The following is a 22,131-nucleotide window of genomic DNA, read 5'->3' as shown; positions in this document are numbered from 1 at the left end:
AGCAGAAAAGGTCTATGGCAGATTTTGGAATGTTTAAGATGTCCCCCCAAGTTCCTTAAAATGATCATCTTACTTCATGAGGATCAGCGCGGTCAAGTCAGATATGGCAATGCACTTTCTGAGCCCTTTTTAATTAAAAATGGTGTGAAACGAGGTTGCGTTCTTGCACCAACCCTATTCACAGTCTTTTTCAGCATGATGCTCCAAAGGGCCACAGCAGACCTCGATGAAGAAGATGGTATCTACATTCGATATCGTACTGATGGAAGCCTATTTAACGTAAGGTGACTGAAGGTCCATACTAAGACCTTAAATCATCTTGTCCAGGAGCTGCTTTATGCTGATGACGTTGCCCTCGTCGCCCACACAGAAGTAGCTCTGCAGCATTTAACATCCTGCTTTGCAGACGCTGCTGAGCTCTTTGGGTTGGAAGTCAGCTTGAAGAAGATAGAAGTTTTCTATCAACCTGCACCTCAGGACGTCTTCCATCATCCCCATATCACCATTGGGGAATCTGAGCTCAAATCAGTCCAGCAGTTTAATTACCTAGGTAGCCTCATCTCCTCGGATGGTAAGATTGACGGAGAGATAGACAACAGGTTAACAAAGGCATATAGAGCTTTCTGAAAACTCCATAAAAGAGTTTGGCGAAATAAACACCTGAAGAAAAGTACAAAGATCAGTGTTTACAGTCATTGTACTGTCTACTCTTTTATATGGATCTGAATCATGGGTCATTTACTGCCACCACCTGCGACTCCTGAAATGCTTCCATCAACGCTGTCTCCGTACAATCCTAAACATCCATTGGTCAGATTATGTGACCAATACGTCTGTTCTAGAATGGGCAGCACTTACGAGTATAGAGGCCACATTGCTGAGAACACAGCTGCGCTGGGCAGGGCACGTCTCAAGGATGAAGGACCACCGCCTCCCTAAGATCGTGCTCTATGGTGAACTCGCCACTGGCTGCCGCAAGAGAGGAACCCCAAAGAGAAGATACAAGGACTCCCTGAAACAACATCTCAGCCTTGGCCATATTGATCAACATAACTGGTCTACTCTGGCCTCTAATTGGGAGGTCTGGAGACACACTATATAATGCTGGTGCTTCTTTTGAGAACATGCGCAGGATCATTCTCAAGGAGAAAAGACAACGCAGAAATAACCGTGTCTTGCAGAATATACCACCTAAGGAGTCTTTCTGCTGTGCCTTTTGCAACCAGACTTGTCTATCTCGCACTGGCCTTTTTAGCCACCAGCGCGCTTGTAGCAAATGTGGGTAGAGCCCTTCCCAAATCTTTGTTCGTGAAGCCTAGCCATGATGTATAGGCAGATTTGTCACTCTTCTGATTTCCAGTACAAATCTTCAATAGTATTCTGTATTTGTCCTTGTTGCTTTGAAATAAGCTGTAAATTGTGTATGTAGCAACATATATAGCAAGACTCAGCAAATAAAGATTATGCCTTTTAAAAAAATAAAATAAAAATTCCCAGTTTCAAGACCAAAGATGAGATGAGATGACAGAAATTCAGAACAGAGAGAAAGAAGAGAAAGACTCATATTTACTGAGATAATACTGTGCATAAAACAACAAAAAATAAATAGGGCTAATGCTTAGATAGTAGAGTCTAATTGGAAACTGCCTGTCTACTGCTTAGGATAATAAAACTGATGAATGTTGGGGGTTTTTGGTTTGTTTTTTTCTTTTTTCTTTTTCTCTCTCTAGACTTTGAAAGAGTGATTCCATCTAAGAACTAGCAGTCTTAGTTCAGAAGCTCAGGGCTCTGTTCCTGTCTAATGCTCCTGTTGTCCGCAAAATCAGAATCATTACACAGTGTGCAACAAGACAATAATTACATACTCAAAAGTGACACTGATTATTTATTTCAGAGTTGTGCAAGCCTGGGTGCTCAGTGGTATTCCACAAAGCCAGCATACCAACAACTGGTGAGATGCTTGACTTGGAGTAAATCAGGTCTATTAGATAAAAGGCAGAATTTTTTTTATTTTCAGATATGTATTAACAAGAAACAATTAAACAATTTTGAAAATTATATTATTTGGAATTATTAGGAGTATAAAGTATTTTAAACTTGTCATGGTTTGAGATAGCCCCAAAATCCAATTCCCTAACTCCATCCCCCCTCCCACATCTCAACCTAATGTGAGATGGGTTTTTCCAGACAAAACACACCAGACTCAAAGTGGGGGAAAGGGAATATATTACAATGACTGTACAAATAAATACCATATCACATTATACACACGATCACAACTATCTCTACCATGACATATAGTATTTACAATGGATCAGATCTCTTCTCCCCTCCAAATAAAAGTCCAGGAGGGAAAGAAGGGTAGATCCCTTCCAGTCCTTAAGCAGCAGCTCCTCTTCTGTCCTCCATGCAGCAGTAACTGGGTTGTTGTAGCTGGATCTCTGTTCAACATACACAAGGGGGTCTCCAAGCCCCTCGGCTCTCCTTCGGTCCAAGCGAAGGCCTCACCTGTGGACTGCCAGCAGGGACAAGACTCGCATCACCACAGGCATATCACGAAATGCAGGGGCATCTTCGTGAAAGTCCCTTCCTCAGGGGATTCAAATTCCCGTTTGCAGAGCTCCGTGCTCTGTCTCCAGGCAGCGGGGGGGGCGAAGCCCTCCTCTACATTCCTTTGGCTGTCCTGGTCCAGCTTCAGGACGCCTTTGAGCTTCTCAGCTCCTCTCTGTAAGTGCTGTAGCACTCCAAGGCTCTTTCAAGTAAGAGTCCGTCATCTTCCGCCTTCCAGGAGGTCTCAAAGGAGTTTTGGGGGGTCTGGTACACTCTTACCCCAAACTCTGTCTTTCAGCTCCTGGCTCTCTTTCTCTTCTCTTCCCAGGAGTCTTCTCTCCGGTGCTGCATGTTGTTTCTGCTGCTTCTTCAGTTCAGGTTCTTATCTCTGGCTCTCTGCCACCGTTTCTCTGATCAGTCCCGGCTGCTGCTGTGTGCCCATGGAGAAAAAAAACATCTCTTGGCATAACTACAGGCACCTAGCCCAGCTTTATGCTGTTCCAGGTCCCTGCAGCCCCCCAGCCAGGGGCTGGGAGGCCCCAGAGGGCCCAAAGGGGCACAGAGCCCCTACCTCGTGGCTCACAACATGGCCACCTCTCCACCAACCAAAACTACAACTCATCTCTTCCGGTCTGGTTGTGATATGTTTACATTTCTGCAGAAGCGCCCATTGGGCAAAACTTCAAAACTTCCAAGGGTTTCCACCCCTTGGGGTCTACCACTTTTCTCAGCCTCTGGGGAAAAACAAGGTCCAAACCACTACAAAACTATATGGAAGAATGCTCAGAATTTGACTTCTAATGAACATTTACAGCACCTGGTAAAGTTCACATTAGTGGTCTGACCCAGATGCTTAAGTTTAGAGACTTCACTGGAAGGAGAGATGTGCAAGATTTCTGTCTTTTTACCATCAAGCCAAACCCACAGATCTCTTTCTGCAGGGCTGCTCTCCAGCCTCTTGTTCCCCAATTTGTATGTATAACCAGGATTACTCTGTCCCTGTCTATCATAATAGATGATTATTGAAAGAGGGAATAAAAGCACAGGAGGAAGGAAGTAGGGAAAAAAATAAACCCAAGAAATTAAAAATAAAAAGAAGTTCAAAATAAAAACAGCCTATGGAAGAGAAAGAACTCAAAATACTTTGCTGGATCATTTTCATTTTCTATGTATTGTGTATTAGCTGTATTCTGAACTATCTCAATTTGAACACACAAGCATGTTGACATGTTTCAGGGTATTTTCTACCTTGACTCAATATAGGCAAATAAACTCACTTTTTCATTTTATCTGTACTAAAATTAAGATTATGAAACTACCATTAAAACTTCCTCTTTGCTTAATTAAGGGTTTTTTATGATTTGCAAGTTATTCTTTTATATGTATTTGTATTCTTTGTCCCTTGGATATTCTCATTAAATAACACTGATTATTAATTCTCTCATCTGACTTGTAAACATGAAAATTAGTAAATCTCCAATAAGTTAAAGCAGGTAGCATTTGTGCTATTTCAGTACAAACTGTACTCAAAGTAATAATACCATACAGCAGTGTAAAATGATATAGTCAGCATAAGCTAGCATATAAACTAAGAGCCATGGATGAGGAACATCTCCTTGTCCTTTGATTGATTTCTGCTTGAAATCACTACTTGATTGCAGTGCAAAATGTTATTTCATAATGGCCCTCAGTCTGCTTGTTAATAGGACAATGTATCACTAGCATGTGTCAAGTGCTCTCCTGGATCAGAATTCAATACTTGGTAGGGTCAAGTTCTAATGTGTGGAAAAGGAAACAGCATGACCAAGGAAAGGCTCAGTGGTTAAATAAGCCTGAAATAATTTAAATAGTTTATGTGAAATTATCCCAGTAGTAGACCAAGCCAACAAAGGATAAGGAAGAAAGGACATCTGACTCTAGAATTTAAAGCTATCCATATATTTGATACTAAAACAGGGATATGAATGTGGAATTTCCTATCTGATGGATAGGAAAATCACTAATGTTTTGGGACAGGATCTAATTTGGTGATACTAAATTTAAGTATGAATTGGGGGGTGGGGGCGGTGGTATGTGGGGGGGTTGTGTCTTTTTCGTCCAAGTTTGAGGAAAATCTGATTCCCAGCTATGGAACACTTCCATAGTAACTATAGTTCTAAAGTAGTAAAAGGTTGTTATTTGAGATATTAAGTTTTACCCTTAAGCTGATGCTAAACAAGTAACCTAGAAGCAAAAGGCAAATTTATGATCTCTCTTTACATAGGTTCAGAAGCTGTATGTAATTTTTCTCCCTCTTTTTAACAAGAAAGTCATACAGGTCATGATACGGCTTTGTTACTTCATACAATATCATTGTGCATTATATTATAAGCAAGTAATAGTGTAATTATATGTAGGACATCAACACTTTAATATTCTAAAACTCATAACATTTTACTGTATTTATTTGGATCTTCAGAGTACTGAAGTCACCTGACTATATCGAAAATAAATTTAAAACTTCCATATGGTGATTCAAAGAAACTTCTGCCAATCTGAAAAGCACTTTTATTACGGTCGGGGAAATGCAAAAGGGGCAGGTGTTCTCCCCTAGAGCACTCCGCCGAGCCAAGAAATAACATAGCCTTTTATACAGTTTGAAAGTAGCAAGTTCAAAATTATCTTTACACACACTCTTTTTGCAGTCTGTCTTATCTAAGTAGACACTTAGTTTTACCCTCTATTCTTACCATTATAGAGTAGTTACAGAAAGTTTTATCATTTCAAGCAGTTTCAGGTTCCCCACCCCTCTCTACGTGCTAAAAAAAACCTTCCCTATTTTCTAAGTTATTTTATCTCAATTGCCCACAGTTTGGGCAGAAACTTTTAAGCAGTTTTACATTTTGCAAAGTCACACTTACATTGCTGAATACCTAAATTTTATTTCATTTTCTATTTCAATGGCAGTTTAAGGAACTGTTTGTCACTGTTTCTTTTTCAGATTTAAAATCTTCAAACTACCGCCCCTAGCGCGCAAGCGCGCCGAAGATGAACTCGCCCGGGGAGACAGTTCCCCCTTTCTAGTAACTTCCCTGATTCGGATCGTCATCAGTGCGCGCCGCGGGTGAGTTGGGTTGTTTCTGTCCGCCGCTTTAGGACTGAGGCCGCGGCGCGGAGGACTCGCCAGGAACCGTGTGGTTGGAGCGAGTCGGGCCCTACCTGCCATGTCGGAGAGTGCGGAGAGTTCTGCGGAGACCCACAGCTCCTCTGAGTCCTCCGCTCAGAGCTTCGCTGCTGCCGAGCCGCGGATCATCAAAATCACGGTGAAGACTCCCAAGGAGAAGGAAGAGTTCGCTGTGCCCGAGACCAGCAGCATCCAACAGGTGAGGGGTTGGGGGCGGGGAGTGCAGCCAGGGGCAAGAGCCTTGGCCTGTGGTTTCCACCTTCCACGCTGGAGGGTGAGGGTCCTTCGCGATGACAAAGCAGCTTCTGCTTATCCGAGCTGTTTTCGGTGCTGTTGGGCGAGTATCGGGGCTGGCCCGGCCTTGTGGAGGGCCGCTGCTTACAGGCTATTGGGAGTGGTGAAGTAACCTTCTGCGTCGTCTCCTCCACGGCTCCTCCCTTTTGCGATTCTGAGAGCCGGCCCGGGAGGTGGACGTAGCTCGTTTCGTAATTCTGAGTTGCCCTGCTGAGCTGACTCGGTCTGGCAATAGGAGGCTCACTGGCTAACTAGTACAACTGTAGAAAACATGCAGTCACCTACGTGGTGGTGCTATAGTGTCAATAACTATCTTGATCTAAAATTTGCTTTAGAAACAGCAAGTAGGCTATGGCAATGATCTCTTAATTTTAGAAAAGCCACGTCTTTAGACTGTACAAAACTTCCCGACAAATAAAGCACAGCTTCTGCCGTGCTTCAGTGTAGTAGTGTCTGATAACTGAATTGTTAGGGTCTTTGCTCTAAGTTTCTATGAAAGTTAGTATCTTGTGCCTTTGTTTCAAGAGAAACAGTGGCACCTACTGAATCGTTGACACTATTTCCTGCAGCACTTCAGTTTTTTGGAGGCCTTCCATGGGAGTATTTACCAGGATTTCATTAGTTTAGATTGGGAGGCTACAAATTGTAGGAAAGGTGTGGTCAAAGCATAAGGCAGATATCTATAAAGCCACTCTGTCCTACTTGTGAAGGATGTAGATATTGCTATGCTAAAATACTTGAAAAGGTGAAGGTCCCTGAAGGATATTCAGAGCTTACTTCATTTTCTATAAAATTTCTCTGAAACTCAGTGTGTGCAGCTTGACATCATGTTATTTTTTTTGTGCAGTTGATAACTGTGAACCTCACAAAAATGATTACATATGTAAGAGTGCAATTGATATATTGAAATGGAGCTTTAAATCGTTAATTGCTGATGAGTCAGAAAAATTTATTTTCAGGAGGGAAATACAAAACGTGAGTTAAGCTCTGAGTGATCTTCTAGCCAGGGTGTGCCACCTAATTTTAAAATTCTTTGTAGTTGCATTTTGGTTTTTTATATAATATGCTGGTTCTAATTTAAAGATCACATTTGACCTGAAAAGCAGTTTGATTGCAATAATATTGGGGGCTTCAGGAATTATAACTAAATTCATTTAAGATGTAAATTCATAATATATCTAACTTTAACAGCATGATTTCAAATGTGAATCCCAATAGGAATATCAGGTTTTTCTAATAGATGGTTGTCTTAAAAACTGAAATAGTTATACAAGCTAACAAACCGATATTTTTTTACTGAAAAAACTAATAAAAATTAAGTGATTAATAGAACATATTGCTTTAAAATATCTTCATTGTCTATAGATATCTTAAACTTTAAATATTACTTTGATGTCCCTTTGAGCTGATATTAACAGATTAAATATGCAGTTGAATTTTCCTCTGAAGTAAGACTGCTGCTGCCCCTGTGGGTCCACCATTTGCTTTTTCTGCACAAAGTTACAGCTAGTACAAAAAAATATGCAAGACTGTAGTGTGACTAGTATTTGCTGTATTTCTTAAACAGTCAAAATAAACTGTTGTTAATAATAAGCATTATGTTGTATAATAACAATATATTGGCATAATAACAATAGATGTGAGGTTTCTAGAGCCAGCCCTGAAAATAGATTAGCCTCAAATAAACAAATTGAGTATCTGTTCAAATGCATATGGGATCAGCAAGTGGGTTGTTCTGTTGGTATAGGCAAGCTGACAATGTCTGCCCTGTTGGAGGGGAGGAAAGGTCTAAATTCATACAACCTAATAGCTTTTAGTTTGCTGTGTGTTCCTGTAGCTAATAATATCACTTAGTGACTTGATTTTGTTTACAGTCACTTCAGAATACAGCAAACCCCCCCCCCCCAAGTCTTTAAGATAAATATTTTGGGTTATCTAGCCTAAATTTAGGGCTACACAAAGTGTATTTTATGTTGCTCCATTGATGTAAGTCAGGTTTGCAACAGTTCAAATTTGAGGAAGATTTTCCTGCGTTAGAAGACTTCAGTAACAAAGGGTTTGTTATTGCTGATCCTATGTTGTGTCTCTAAGAACAGGCAGTTATGTAGGTTAGAATGGAAAATAACCCTCAAGTACCAAACTGCTCTGAGAGGTCAGTTTATTGTAAGTGCCACCCATCTGTCTTTATTTTCCATGGAACTTATTTGATTATGTTGAGCACAGCTTGGTTCAGTATTAGGACAAGGACCAAATATTTGCTTTCTTGACTTGGTGTGATACTGAACTTGCAGGCCCATATACTGCTCTGTATAAAGACTTCTATTCATGGTAGATAAAGATGAATACCTATAAGTCTGCTGGTTTGAAATCCCAATATGCAGGAGACTAGCTCTGCTTGTCTTCCATTTTTTTTCCTTTGTTTTATTTTATGGGTTCTGTGGGCTTGACTTAACAGTGTGTTTTGGTAAAACTCATACACAGAGAGAGTGGGCAGTCATATTACAGACTACTCATGCACTGCTGTCTCCTCTTAGTGAATGACTAATTCGCTGAGTGATGATATGTTGGAACCGGTTCCATTAAAAGCAGCTTTACTTTCTTAATTTAGTTTACCCTGTAGGCATTCTTGGAATGCCAACATAGCAACATTGGCAAAGTTCAAAATGTTATTGTAATTGATTTAGTGTTACTATCCACCAGCACATATGCAGACTTTAAGGTATCAAAATGATCCATTTTGTGAACACTGTAACTCTTAGAGAATAACATTGATTACTTTATATTTTTAATTATTAGGCTAACAGAGTTTGGATATAGCAAATGTATGCTATTAATTTTAAAAGCCTGCAGTTCTTGCAGAGAATTATTGTCAATCCTATGATTATCTGAAAATTTCAGGATAATGTCTGTTTTGAAATGTTAGTGAAATCAAATTTCATCCATATAACCATAGAAAACAGTTTAAATTATTTTTTCTCTATTTTTAATGTCAACCTTTCTTCAGTGAATATAGTTTTCAGTAGTAATAAATTATTATCAGCATGTAGTATATTTTTAAACTAATTATATACCTGAAAATTGTGCTTTCTGTACTGCACTGAATTATAAATAAACTCATCTACTGAACTATATGTGTAAATGTATACATTGCATTGGGACTCTGTTCATTGACAAATCTGGTTAGAGTTCTATTCTCTGTTTAAAATTTGAATAAATATTATTGTCAAAACTCTAAATCCAGAAGTCCAGGGTTTCAGATTTGTGCCTGGTTTTTACAATCACAAGTTGGCCATGTTTGGCATATAAAGTTCATGTGTACATGTTAAGGAGAACATTGGGTGATTTGATAGTAGAACATCTTTCCTAACTTCTGTATGCTTTTGATATTTCTTATAATGCTTTATTTCATAAGGACAACTTAATTTCAGTTCTTTTAATATAACCAGTTCTGTCTTGCCTGTAGTACAGAGTTTATTGAATGGTATGACCAAAAGAGGTTGGAAATCACGTAGTCCAATCTATTGTTCTTTTTCAATATTATGATCTATCTAGTTCAACTGTCAACCTCGTACCACTATAATCGCCCCTAAACTATATCTCTGTGTGCCACATCCAGATGCCTCTTGAACATTTCCAGAGACAGTGACTCCACCACCTCCCTGGGCAACTTATTCCAATGCCTGACCACTCTTTCAGTGAAAATTTTTTTTCTAATATCTAATCTGAACCTCCCCTGGCGCAACTTAAGGCTATTTCCTCTCGTTCTTTCACCTGAGACATTTCTTTGAAATAAAGAAATCCTGTGCGATTAACTATTCAGGACTTGGAGAAACATATTTTAAGTCAACTTTATAATGGTAATATTTAGACTTGCAAGCATTCTAGAAAGCCATTTAATCTGTTCCTGCCTGAAGTAGATTACTTACCTAAATTATTCAGACATTGCAGTGTGTTTACCTTGGCTAGCCGCCAGGTGCCCAACAAGCCACTCTATCACTCGCCTTTCTCAACTGGACAGGGGAAGAGAGAAAATACGATGAAAGGCTTCTGGGTCAAGATAAAGACAGGGAGAGATCACTCACCAATTACTGTCACAGGCAAAAAAGGAAAGAACCCATGCTGAAGCAGTTTGTGAAGAACTGCAGCCTGTGGGAAGGACCCACATTAGAGAAGTTTGTGAAGGACTGTGTCGTGTGGGTGGGACATCAATGCTGGAGCAGGGGAAGAGTGTGAGGAGGAAGGAGCAGCAGAGACAATGTGTGATAAACTGACTGCAACCCCCATTTCCTGTCCCCTTCTGCTGCTTGGGGGGAAAAGGTAGAGAAGTCTGGAGTGAAGCTGAGCTTGGGAAGAAGGGAGGGGTGGGGGGGAAGATGGTTTTTAGATTTGTTCTTTCTCATTATCCTACTCTGACTTTGATTGGTAATAAATTATATTAATTAACCCAAGTCAAGTCTTTTTTGCCTGTGACGGTAATTGGTGAGTGATCTCTCCCTGTCTTTATCTTGACCCAGAAGCCTTTCATCGTATTTTCTCTCTTCCCCTGTCCAGTTGAGAAAGGCGAGTGATAGAGTGGCTTGTTGGGCACCTGGCAGCTAGCCAAGTGTTTTGGTTCTGGCCAGGTGTAGTGGGTTGACCTAGGCTGGATGCCAGGTACCCACTAAAGCCACTCTCTCAATGCCCTCTGCAACTGGACAGAGGAGAGAGAAAAAACAGCAAAGAATTCATGACTTGAGATAACAGCTGGGAGAGGTCACTTACTGATTACCTTCACAGGCAAAACAGACTCAAAGTAGGGATAGTACTTAAATTTATTACTAACAGGATCAGAACAAAAGAGTGAGAAGTAAAATAATCTTAAAAACACCTTTCCCCCACCCCTCCTTCCTTCTAAGTTCTCCCTGCTCCCCCACAGCAGTGCAGGGAGACAGGGAATGGGGGTTGCGGTCAGCTGTTGTTTCTGCCGCTGCTCAGAGAGAGGAGTCCTTCCCCTGCTCCCATGGGGTCTCTCCCACGGGAGACAGTCCTTCACAATCCTTGCTGGCATGAGTCCATCCCACAGGCAACAGTTCTTCCCAAACTGCTGTCCTGTGGGTCACTCCTCCATGGGGTGCAGTCCTTCATGAATGAGCTGTACTGACGTGGGTCCCCCACAGGGCCTCAAGTCCTACCCAGGAAAAACCTACTCCAGTGTGGGCTCCTCTCTCCACAGGCTGCAGGTCTCTGGCAGGACCCTGCTCCATCATGGACCTCCCATGGGGTCACAGCCTCCTTCATGCATCCACCTGCTCCAGCATGGGCTCCTCCATGGGCTGCAGATGAGTCTCTGTACCCCGATAGTCCTCCATGGGCTGCAGGGGCACAGCTGCTCCACCATGATCTGCACCACGGGCTGCAGGGGCCTCAGCTCCAGCACCTGGAGAACCTCCTCCCCCTCCTTCTGCACTGACCTTGGTGTCTATGTTGTTGTTCCCATGTTCTCACTCCACTCTTCCCTGGCTGCAGTTTTCATCTGTGCAATAACTTTCTGTTCTTAAATATGTTATCATGGAGGCATTACTATCATTCCTAATTGGCTTGACCTTGGACAGCGGCAGGAAGCCTGTCCCGGAGCTGGCTGGCATTGGCTCCACGGGACAGGGGAAGCTTCTAGCAGCTTCTAACAGAAGCCATCCCTGTAGCCCCCCCACTACCAAACCCAGCCACAGAAACCCACTACACCAGGACAGGGTTAATTTTTGCAGTAGCCAGGAGGGGGCATGACCAGGACCCAGAGGTTATTCTATACCCCCTTAACAGAGGTTGAGAGGGGATCACGGCTCCCTCACTCGTAACCTCTCCATGCCGGGGCCGGGTTGTGCAAGCCCCGTGCTGGTGGCAGAAACCACACTGTGCATTGAGGTCCGATGGTGAAAAAGCAATTTATTCAAAGCAGCAGGGGTTTTTATCCCCTCTGTGGGAGGGATTAGGAAGGGGGCTGTGATTGGGTACAGGCTCGGGGGGGGGGGAAGGGAATGGTTTGGAGAGTCGGCTAGCCAACGGGGAAACAGGGGGATTGAACTCCAATAGAAAACCAGGGATTGGGGAGAGACAGGTTGTAGTGGTTTGAACCTTGTTTTCCCCCAAGAGGCTAAGAAAATGGTAAAACCCCAGGGGATGGTAACCCCTGGAAGTTTTGAAGTTTTGTCCAATCTGCGCTCCTGCGAAATGTAAACATACCACAAGCAAACGGAAGAGAAGGTTAGTTGTAGTTTGGTTGTAGAAGTGGTAGCCATGTTCTGAAGCCACGAGGAGCAGAGGGCAAGAGCCCCCTTGGGGCTCTGCCCCCCCGGCTGGGGGACTGCAGAGACTTGGAACAGTGTTAGACTGGGCTAGGTGTCTGTAGTTATGCCGCGAGATGTTTTCTCCACCGTGGGCAGTGGCAGGAGTAGCGACAGACCAGCACTGACCGGAGGAAAGCGGTGGCACAGGGCCAGAAGAGATAAGACGAAGTAACAAACAGCATGCAGCGAAGGAAGACTCAGAGTTGCTCGAGTCGAGATAGAAAGCCGGCAGAAGAGAGAGAGAGACAGCAGCAGGGAGACAGAGTTGGGGTAAGAACTGAATTAAAAGACCCCAGACTCCTTTGAGACCCCCTCCTGGAAAGGAGGAAGATGATAGACTCTTACTTGAAAGAGCCTTGGAGTGCTACAGCACTTGCAGAAAGGAGCTAGAGAGCTCTGAGAGGACCACTGCTGCCAAGGTGGCAGCCTGAGGCAGGGCACAGAAGCTCTGCAAGGGGCTGAGTCCCCTGAAGATACCAGACCGCCACAAAGACCTCCTGTGTTTCGTGGTATGACCGTGGTGGAACGACCTTTGTCTGGGGTGAACGTAAGCCCACGGAAGACCCCTTTGCCTGTGTCAAGGAACTGAGGGGGATACCCCCCTCGTGAGTGCTGGCAGAAATCCAGCTATCAGCTGCTGCATGTGAAGAAGACAGATTGCTGCTGTAGAAGATACTCCTGCTTAGAGACTGGAAGGGATCTGTCCTTCTTCCCTCCTGGACTTTTATTTGGAGGGGAGAAGAGATCTGATCCATTGTAAATACTTATGTCATGGTAGAGATAGTTGTGATCGTGTGTATAATGTATTATAATATTTATTTGTACAGTCACTGTAATATATATTCCCTTTCCCCCATTCTGAGTCTCGTGTTTTGTCTGGAAAAAACACATCTTATACTAGGTTGAGATGGGGGAGGGGGCTTAGACTAGGGAATTAGAATTTTGGGGTTCTCAAACCATGACACAGGTGAGAAGACCAATAGGGTTACAACAGGGGCGGGGGCTGGCTCAGTGAGGAAGACAGCATGGCACTGTACAGGGAGACTGCATGGGTGAGGGAAACAACAGAGCTTTCAGGGAAACTTGTACAATAAAAATGCAAATAAACTGTGTTTTCAGTTTGCCGAATTCCGGAGCTGCTGCCATGGTGGCTCCTTTTCTAAAGGCGTTCTTTCCATGATTCATATTTCGCATGTTCTCCCACACCCCCTCACGTCATTGCCGGTGGTGGGGAGAAGGGAATCTCTTCCAGGGAGAAGGGGTCTCTTCCAGTCGGGGTAGTGTGGCTTCGGTCAGGCTGGGCCAGGCTCTTCCACAGTGAACATTTTGCATGTGAATCACTCTCTCTTTTTTGTACACTTTGTTTTTAATATTGTTGCTGTTACTGTTTGTTTTCTTATCTCATTGCTGTTTCCAGTAAATTGTTCTTATCTCAATCTGCAATCTTTACCTTTTGTGCCTCCAATTTTCCTCTCCAGCCACCCGCAGGGGGAAGGGGGAGGGAGCAAGTGGCAGGGTGGTTTGGAGAGTCTCAGTGGGAACACTAAATTGGGGAGTACTATTGCTAAACCATGACACCAAGGTAAACCCACTGCAATGTCTGAATAATTTAAGTAATCTACTTCAGGCAGGAACAGATTAAATGGTTTTCTAGGATGCTTGCAAGTCTAAATGTTACCAGTTGTCATGGTATAGGAATGGTATTCCCCAATTTAGTACTCCCGCTAAAAAGACTGTGACCCGCTCCCCTCCCCTCCTCTCTGATGGGAGGCACAAAAGGCAAAGATTACGAGTTCAGATAAGAACAATTTACTGGAAACAGAAATAAGAAAATGAACAGTGACAGCAACAATATTAATAACAAAAGTATAGAAAAGAGAGGGTGATTCACATGCAGAAATGCTCACCGCAGCCCTCAGGCAAAAATGAACAAATAGTGGACAGCTTTCGCCCTCCTGCCACACTTTCTCCACCAGAAGCCCCGACCTTCTTCTTGGAAGCCAGAGTCCCTTACCCCCACCCCTGGCAATGACTTGAGGTGGTATAGAATAACCTCCTAGCCATGCTCACATGGCTCCAGGCTCCGCCCCCTCATGGCTACTGCAAAAAATTAACTCTGTCCTGGCCGGAACCAGGACACCAGTATAGACTTAAAAGATGTTTCTCTAAGAACTGGAACCAACTCTGTGTGAGCAGACTGCTAACTGAACAAATGCTACCTTGCTACCCAGGCACAGAGATTTCCTACCTCTGTTGTATCTCGGGTTCATTTTTTGGGGTTCTGTTTTGTCTCTTACTATACTATAAACCTTTTCAATTAGGGACTTGCCTTCAGAGTAACAATACAGTGGGGGTTTCCATTTTGGTTTTTTTTTAGCCTTGCCTCTTATATAATTATTTAATAATAAGTCATTGCAAGATAAATGTTTGGAGTTCCTGTATGAGAGTTCACTAGGATGTTTGGAATACGATTCTTTTAAAAATCAAGTTGACTGTACTACTTGAAAAATGTTAAATATTATTAACTTCTGGAGGACTTTCCAAATGCCTAAGATCCGTTCAGAAACATTTAGTCTACTGACTAGTCATGTTGAACAAATTTATTTGATTTTCTTATATTTGCCTTTTTATATTGTGTTTTTTCTGTGAGAGTACTTTTATGTAGAATAATGAATCTCAGAAGTCAGTCAAAGCATAACATGGTTGTTATTGGTTAAGAAGGCAGGAAGAAATACAATTGCTTTTCCAGGTTCGGTTGTTTTAATCAAGGTATGATTTCATGATCAGCTGAACTATGTGTTCACTATGCCCTGGGCTGGAAGCACATTTTATGTAGCTGTCATGAGTTGGATGAGAGAGCAGAGTGACCCAAGAAATAGTTTTTGACTGTGTGTAAAGGATTGCTAGTTTTGACGTGTGAAAGGTAGCAGTAATATGTCCAAGAAGAAAGGATATCGCTCCTTTCAGTATCTGCACAAATTTGGACTGAATTAACATAATGTTTTGTTGCATTCCCAGCATGTCAGCAATGGATTGTTTCAATAACATGTTTTTAGGTTGTATAAAGCAAAACATATTGTGGAAGTGGATTAATATAATAAATGTGAGCAAAATAGTTCTTCCTCAAATTATTAAAAAAATAATAGTTCAGTATTCAATTATATAATTATATTATATTAACTTTTGTTTAGTTCAAGGAAGAAATCTCTAAGCATTTCAAGTCCCACACTGATCAACTTGTTTTGATATTTGCTGGAAAAATTTTAAAAGATCAAGATACTTTGATTCAGCATGGGATTCACGATGGACTCACTGTTCACCTGGTCATCAAAATGCAAAACAGGTAACCTGACTGATGATGAACAATCTTATTTTTACCTCAAAGTAGTAAAAATATTCTTAATTTCTAATGTGATAGCTTTCTGATGGGCAAACCTAGGTTTGACTAAAATGTTTTGAAAAGCAGTGCAAATATTCTTGCACAAGAGAAGCAACCCCAAAATGTGTGCGGTCGTGTCCCTAAATATCATGCATACACTTTTTGAAAGTTAATGTTATCTTCTAAACTGAGCCATTACTATTAAATCACTTGAATTGGCTTCTTAGTTGTAGTTGGTGCAGAGTAGCAGTCTGAATACAATCTGAACAGTCCTTGATCTGTTTCACTGTGTGATAGCATCCATGCTTATGCCCCTACAGTAGACAGGTGTGGTGAGCATACAAATTGGGCAAGCAGCCTCTAGTGCTTGTGCTAATTTATGATGGCATTAACTTTGTGTAACTACATTGTTACCATGCTCTTACAGTATTAAAGAATATTTGATTTCTGATATTATTCTAGTGATGAAATAAGACTTTAACTTAATTTGATGTTCAGTGGGGTGACCTACTAATTGTATGGTATGGAATAGATCCTGTATTATAGATCTTGGTAGCCTTCTCTCCTTTAAGGATAGTATAAAAAGATGGTAACAGTGGCAGTGATGCTCATCCATTTTCTTAGTGTTAGAAATTACTGTTCTGAAGAAGTGATGAGATTATAGATATCTGAGAATCACAGCATGATAGAGGTTGAAAGGGATTCTCAAGGTCATCTGGTCCAACACCCCTGCTCAAGCAGGGCCACCTGGAGCCATTTGCCCTGGAACATGTCCAGGTGGCTTTTGAACATCTCCAAGGAGGGGGACTCCTCAAGCTCCCTGGGCAACCTATTCCAGTGCTCAGTCACCCTCACAATAGAAAAAAAAGTCTTTCCTTCTGATCAGAAAAGAACCTCCTATGTTTCAATTTGTGCCAGTTGCCTCTGGTCCTGTCACTGGGCACCACTGACAAGAGCCTGGCTCCATCTCTTTGCACCCTCTCTTCAGGTATTTACATACATTGATGAGATCTCCCCTGAGCCTTCTTCTCTCCAGTCCAAACAGTCCCAGCTCTCTCAGCCTTTTCTTGTAGAAGGGATGTTCCAGTCCTTTCGTCATTTTTGTGGCTCCTTGTTGGACTCCCTTCAGTATGTCCATGTCTTGCTTGTACTGGGTAGCCAAGAACTAGTCACAGGACTCCAGGTGTGGCCTCACCAGTGCTGAGTAGAGGGGAAGGATCACCTCCCTCTACCTGCTGACAACACTCCTAATGCAGCCCAGGATACCATTTGCCTTCTTTGCAGCTGTGGTGGGTTGACCTTGGCTGGACGCCAGGTGCCCACCCAGTTGCTCTATCCCTCCCCTTCCCAGCCATAAAGGGGAGAGAGAATAAGCTGGAAAACAATTCGTGGGTTGGGATAAGGCAGTTTACTAGAGCAAAAGCAAAGCAAAAGCTTGCATGCGCAAAAGCGAAGCAAAAAATAACAGGATTAATATTCTACTTCCCATCAGCAGCGATGTCCGGCCACTTCCCGAGAAGAAGGGCTTCAGCACATGTACTGGTTTTTTAGCAGGCAGCCATTGGAAACAACAAATATCCCCTTTCCTGCTCCTTTCCTTAGCTTTTATACCTGAGCTGATGTCATATGGTATGGAATATCCGTTTAGTTAGTTGGAGTCAGCTGGCCTGGTTGTGTCCCCTCCCAGAATCTTGGCCTTGATTGAGGAAGGAATCTTACAGTACTGGTGCTGTGCTCAGCAGTAGCCAAAACACTGGTGTGTTATCAACACCCATCTAGCTATCAATGCACAGCACAGCACTGTGAGGGCTGCTATGAGGAAATGAACTCCATCTCAGCCAGATCCAATACAATCTCCACCCCTTATTCCATACCATTTGTGTCATACTCAGATCCCACATAATATATATATCTTCTGATTATCTCCCATGGTTTCACAGATAGATATTATTTTTTCCCATTTTATGACCTTCTTTCACCCCTCCAGATCTTGGGCTCCATTCCATCAGGAGGGGTACTCAGGACAGGAGAAGCAACACAATTGGTCATTGGGCACTGACACCAGCCCAGCTCGGGTCATTGTCACACTCTCCTTCCTCCTCGCAAAATTTGTTCTTCGCTGTCCTGCTACTTTACTTCCTGCAACATACAACTTAAAACACAGATTATTTTTCCCACAAGGTTAAATCTCCTTGAGGCACACAGCAGGTCTCCCCATCCTCCTGCATTACCCATCAGGTACACCCTGACCCCTGAGCAAAGACAATCCCATGGATGGGTTTGCCTTTTCTCATGGGAGGAGAAACTCACACCAACTTCCCCAGCTACTTCCTTACGTGTAGTACAGGAACCTTATCCCCTCCCACAGTGTATAGGGGTTTTGTTTGGGCAGGACCAGGGTGGTTGGCAGATCCCCTGGTGTTGACCAGCCAAGTGCCTTCAGGTAAATTTGCCTCCCAATGCTTCCATGTCCAATTACCTAACGCTCTTAACATAGTCTTCAACAGTCCATTATACCTCTCGATCTTCCCAGAGGCTTGTGGGTGATAAGGGATATGATAGATCCACTTGATGCTGTGTTTCTTTGCTCAAGAGCTTATAAGATTATTCTGAAAGTGAGTCCCATTATCTGATTCAATTCTCTCTGGGGTCCCATGTCACCACAGAATGTGCCTCTTGAGGCCTAAGATGGTGTTTCGAGCAGTGGCCTGGTTTACAGGATATGTTTCCAGCCAGCCAGTTGTTGCCTCCACCATGGCGAGCATGTAGCTTTTGCCCTGGCGTGCTCTTGGCAGTGGTCCAATGTAGTCAATATGCCAGACCTCACCATATTGGAAACCCAGACACTGCCCTCTATTTCAGGGAGATTTTACTCACATGGCTCGCTTGATTGCCCCAGTGTTTCACATTCCTGAATAACCTGTGTGATGGCCTCCATGGTCAGGTCCACCCCTTGATCAAGAGCCCATCTGTATGTCGCATCTCTTCCTAGATGTCCTGATGTTTCATGGGCCCATTGGGCTATAAATAGCTCACTCTTCTGCTCACAGTCTAAGTCTATCTGAGCTATTCCAATCTTGGCAGCCTTATCCACCTGCTCATTGTTCTGATATTCTTCAGTGGCACGACCTTTGGGCATGTGAGCATCAACGTGATGCACTTTCAGAGTCATGTTTTCCACCCACGCAGCGATGTCCTTCCACAATGCAGCAGCCCAGATGGGTTTACCCCTGCATTGCCAATTGGTCTTCTTCTATTGCTGTAGCCACCCCCACAGGGCATTAGCCACCATCCAGGAGTCAGTGTAGAGATACAGTACAGGCCACTTTTCTCGTTCAGCAATCTTTAGGGCTAGTTGGATGGCTTTCAATTCTGCAAATTGGCTTGACTCACCCTCTTCTTCAGCAGCCTCAACGACCCATTGTGTAGGACTCCACACAGCAGCTTTCCACCTCTGATGGTTTCCTACTACACGGCAAGATCCATCAGTAAACAGAGCATAGTTTCTTTCATTTTCTGGTAACTAGTTATATGATGGTGCTTCTTGGGCATGAGTCGCCTCTTCAGGCCATGCTCCAAAATCTCTGCTTTCTGGCCAGTCCATAATCTCTTCCAGGATTCCCGGGAAATTGGGTTTTCCCATTCGGGCTCATTGTGTAATCAAAGCTACCCACTTACTCCATGTAGCACTGGTTGTGTGATGTGTCAAGGGAATGTTTCCTTTGAACATCCAGTGCAGCACAGGCAATCGCGGTGCCAAGAGGAGACATGCTTCTGTCTCAACAACTTCTGAGGTGGCTCGAACCCCCTCATAGACTGCTAATATCTCCTTTTCAGTTGGCATGCAGTGGGCTTCTGATCCTCGATGACCCCGACTCTAAAACCCTAATGGTTGACCTTGGGTTTTGCCTGATGTTCTCTGCCAGAGGTGGAGACATAGTTGCTATTTTGTTCACCACATCCATGGGCACATGACGACATCCATCTTGCCATTTTATTCCCAAGAACTAGATCTCCCATGCAGGTCCCTTTACCTTACTTTGTTTTATGGCAAAACCAGTTTTCAGAAGAATTTGGATTATTTTCCTCCCTTTCTCAAAAACTTCTGCTATCTTGCCACACACAATGATATTATCAATATAGTACAGGTGTTCTGGAGCTTCCCCCTGTTCCAGTGCAGTCTGGATCAGTCCATGGCAGATGGTTGGGCTGTGCTTCCACCCCTGGGGCAGTCAATTCCAGGTATACTGGACACCCCTCCAAATGAAGGCAAACTGTAGCCTGCACTCTGTTGCTAGAGGAATGGAGAAAAACGCATTAGTGATGTCAATTGTGTCACCACTTGGCTGCTTTTGAGTCCAGCTCAAACTGAAGTTCCAACATGTCCAGCACAGCAGCACTCAGAGGTGGCATGACTTCATTCAGGCCACAGTAGTCCACTGTCAGCCTCCATTCTCCATTAGACTTTTGCACTGGCCATATGGGGCTGTTAAAGGATGAGCGAGTCCTGCTCCTTGCCTCTCCAGTCAATGAATTAGCTCATGGATGGGAGTTTATGGAGTCTTGGTGCAATATTGCCATCGGTGCACTGTTCTGGTGGCAATTGGCACTCATTGGTCTTCAACTTGCATCAATCCCACAATGAAGGGATCTTCTGAGAGGCCAGGCAGGGTAGATAACTGACCTTCTCTGTAGCCACAGTAGCTACACCAAAAGCCCATCGATACCCCTTTGGATCTTTGAAGTCTCCCCTCCTGAGATAATCAATGCCAAGGATACAAGGGACCTCTGGGCCAGTCACAATGGGGCGCTTTTCCCACTTGGCCCCTGTTAAATTTCAGCCACTAATAAAGACAACTCCTGGCATTTCCCTGTCACTCCAGAGATCCAGATGGGTTCCGCACTTCTGTGCCTTTATGGCATCAGTGTGCACTGAGCACCAGTATCCACCAAAGTTCTATACCTCTGTGGATCTGATGTGCCAGGCCATTGAATCCACACAGTCTAGTATGCCTGGTCATCCCTTTCTTTCTCTTGGCCAAAGGCAGGGACCCTCTATTCCTGTTCCTGGTCAGAGTATTCACTGTCTGACCTTTGTGATGCCAGACCAGAGGTCCCCTCACCAGGATCAAAGGAGTTGATTTCAGTCCTTTTACGTCTGAGAGGTCGCTGATTGCTTTCCTGGGTTTCTGCAGCAACTACATGGACAGCTTTCCTGGGTGACCCCTTCTTAACAGTTCTCTTCCCTCTTAATTCACGTACTTGTGCTTCCAGATTAGAGGTGGGTTCACCATCCCACTTCTTCATGTCTTCCCCCTGGTCACGCAGAAAGAACCAGAGTTCACCACGTGGCCTGCACTTGGGGGTTCCTTTCCCCCTGACTGGGGCAGGAGAGGACCGATCTCTTGGGCTGCCCCTGAGAGCTGAGCTGCTGGCCTGTGGGAAAGAGGAAGTGTCTAGAGTTTCTTCTAAGTTTCGGAGCCAGGAGGATGTCACCTCTACGGTTGGTGCATCCATCTTTGGGTAATATAATGCTACCAGGCTATTGGAATATGATGCAGGGGCACTTTGAACCACCTTCCTCCACATGACCATCGTGCAAGGAACATGCTCTGGATCTTTAGGGGTGTTATCACTTCTTAGGTTACTATAGATGATTTCCAGCACTGCTAATTCTCTCAAGTACTGGATAACTTCATCTGCAGTGGCCCACTTTCCTGGGGAGTTCATTAGATCTTCCTTGAACAGATACCTTGCCCTCACATCTGAGAGGAGCTGTCTCCAAAGACTGCAAATTGTTCTTTCTTTTCCAATTCCTCTTTCAATTTCCCGTTCTCTAGCAAGGGATCCCAGCTGTTGGGCTTCATGACCTTCTAGTTGCTGACTATCAGCTGTTATCCCAGCATTGAAGCAGCCAGATAGGACTCCGTTCACCTGCCTGGCAGCTGTAATCTTTCCGCATGTCTTGAAGTTCTGATGAGGTCAAGGACTGGCTAACTTTGGTTTCCTGTTAGATTTGTCTCACTCCTTTTGATTTCTTTGTTGATGGACCAGTTTCTTGATCTGCTCACTCCCCTCCTTTTACTCCTTCTCCTTGTAATCAATATGCACCTGTAGCTTGCCTTATCCATTTTTTCCTTTTCACTACTGGGGCAAATACTATATTTGTTGTGGTTTGAGTCCCTATCTCAGCCATAGTGTCCTCCAGAGCAGTTTGAGTCCTTGCCTCCACTACAATCCTCTGAGAGTACTGAACTGTGGCTCAATAGGCACAGGCCAGGCCCCAGTACAGGGCGAGAAGTTGCTGGTTTTGATCAGGGCACAGTCCTGGCTCATGTTCACCCTGGTGTTCACCGAGACCTAGGGCCTTTTCTACCAAGGTGCTTTCCAGCTGGGTGGTCCTCATCCTATATTGGTGCCTA

General features: G+C 43.6%; 1 protein-coding gene across 2 annotated transcripts in view; it reads left to right on the top strand.

The window, feature by feature from the left end:
• Positions 1-5,550: 5,550 nt before the first annotated feature.
• Positions 5,551-22,131, top strand: part of LOC135404389 (ubiquilin-1-like) — a 33,465-nt gene continuing 16,884 nt past the window's right edge. Inside the window, exons 1-2 of one of the 2 annotated variants that reach the window (XM_064639120.1) lie at positions 5,551-5,912; positions 15,522-15,673. In XM_064639120.1, the coding sequence (XP_064495190.1) occupies positions 5,754-5,912; positions 15,522-15,673 (311 nt within the window). In that variant the 5' untranslated portion in view covers positions 5,551-5,753. The remainder of the gene's footprint in view (positions 5,913-15,521; positions 15,674-22,131) is intronic. The other variant, XM_064639119.1, reaches the window with a different exon arrangement.

The sequence above is a fragment of the Pseudopipra pipra genome, chromosome W (genome assembly GCF_036250125.1).
Source record: "Pseudopipra pipra isolate bDixPip1 chromosome W, bDixPip1.hap1, whole genome shotgun sequence".
Lineage (NCBI taxonomy): Eukaryota > Metazoa > Chordata > Aves > Passeriformes > Pipridae > Pseudopipra > Pseudopipra pipra.
This window is presented reverse-complemented; position numbering and strand designations above follow the sequence as displayed.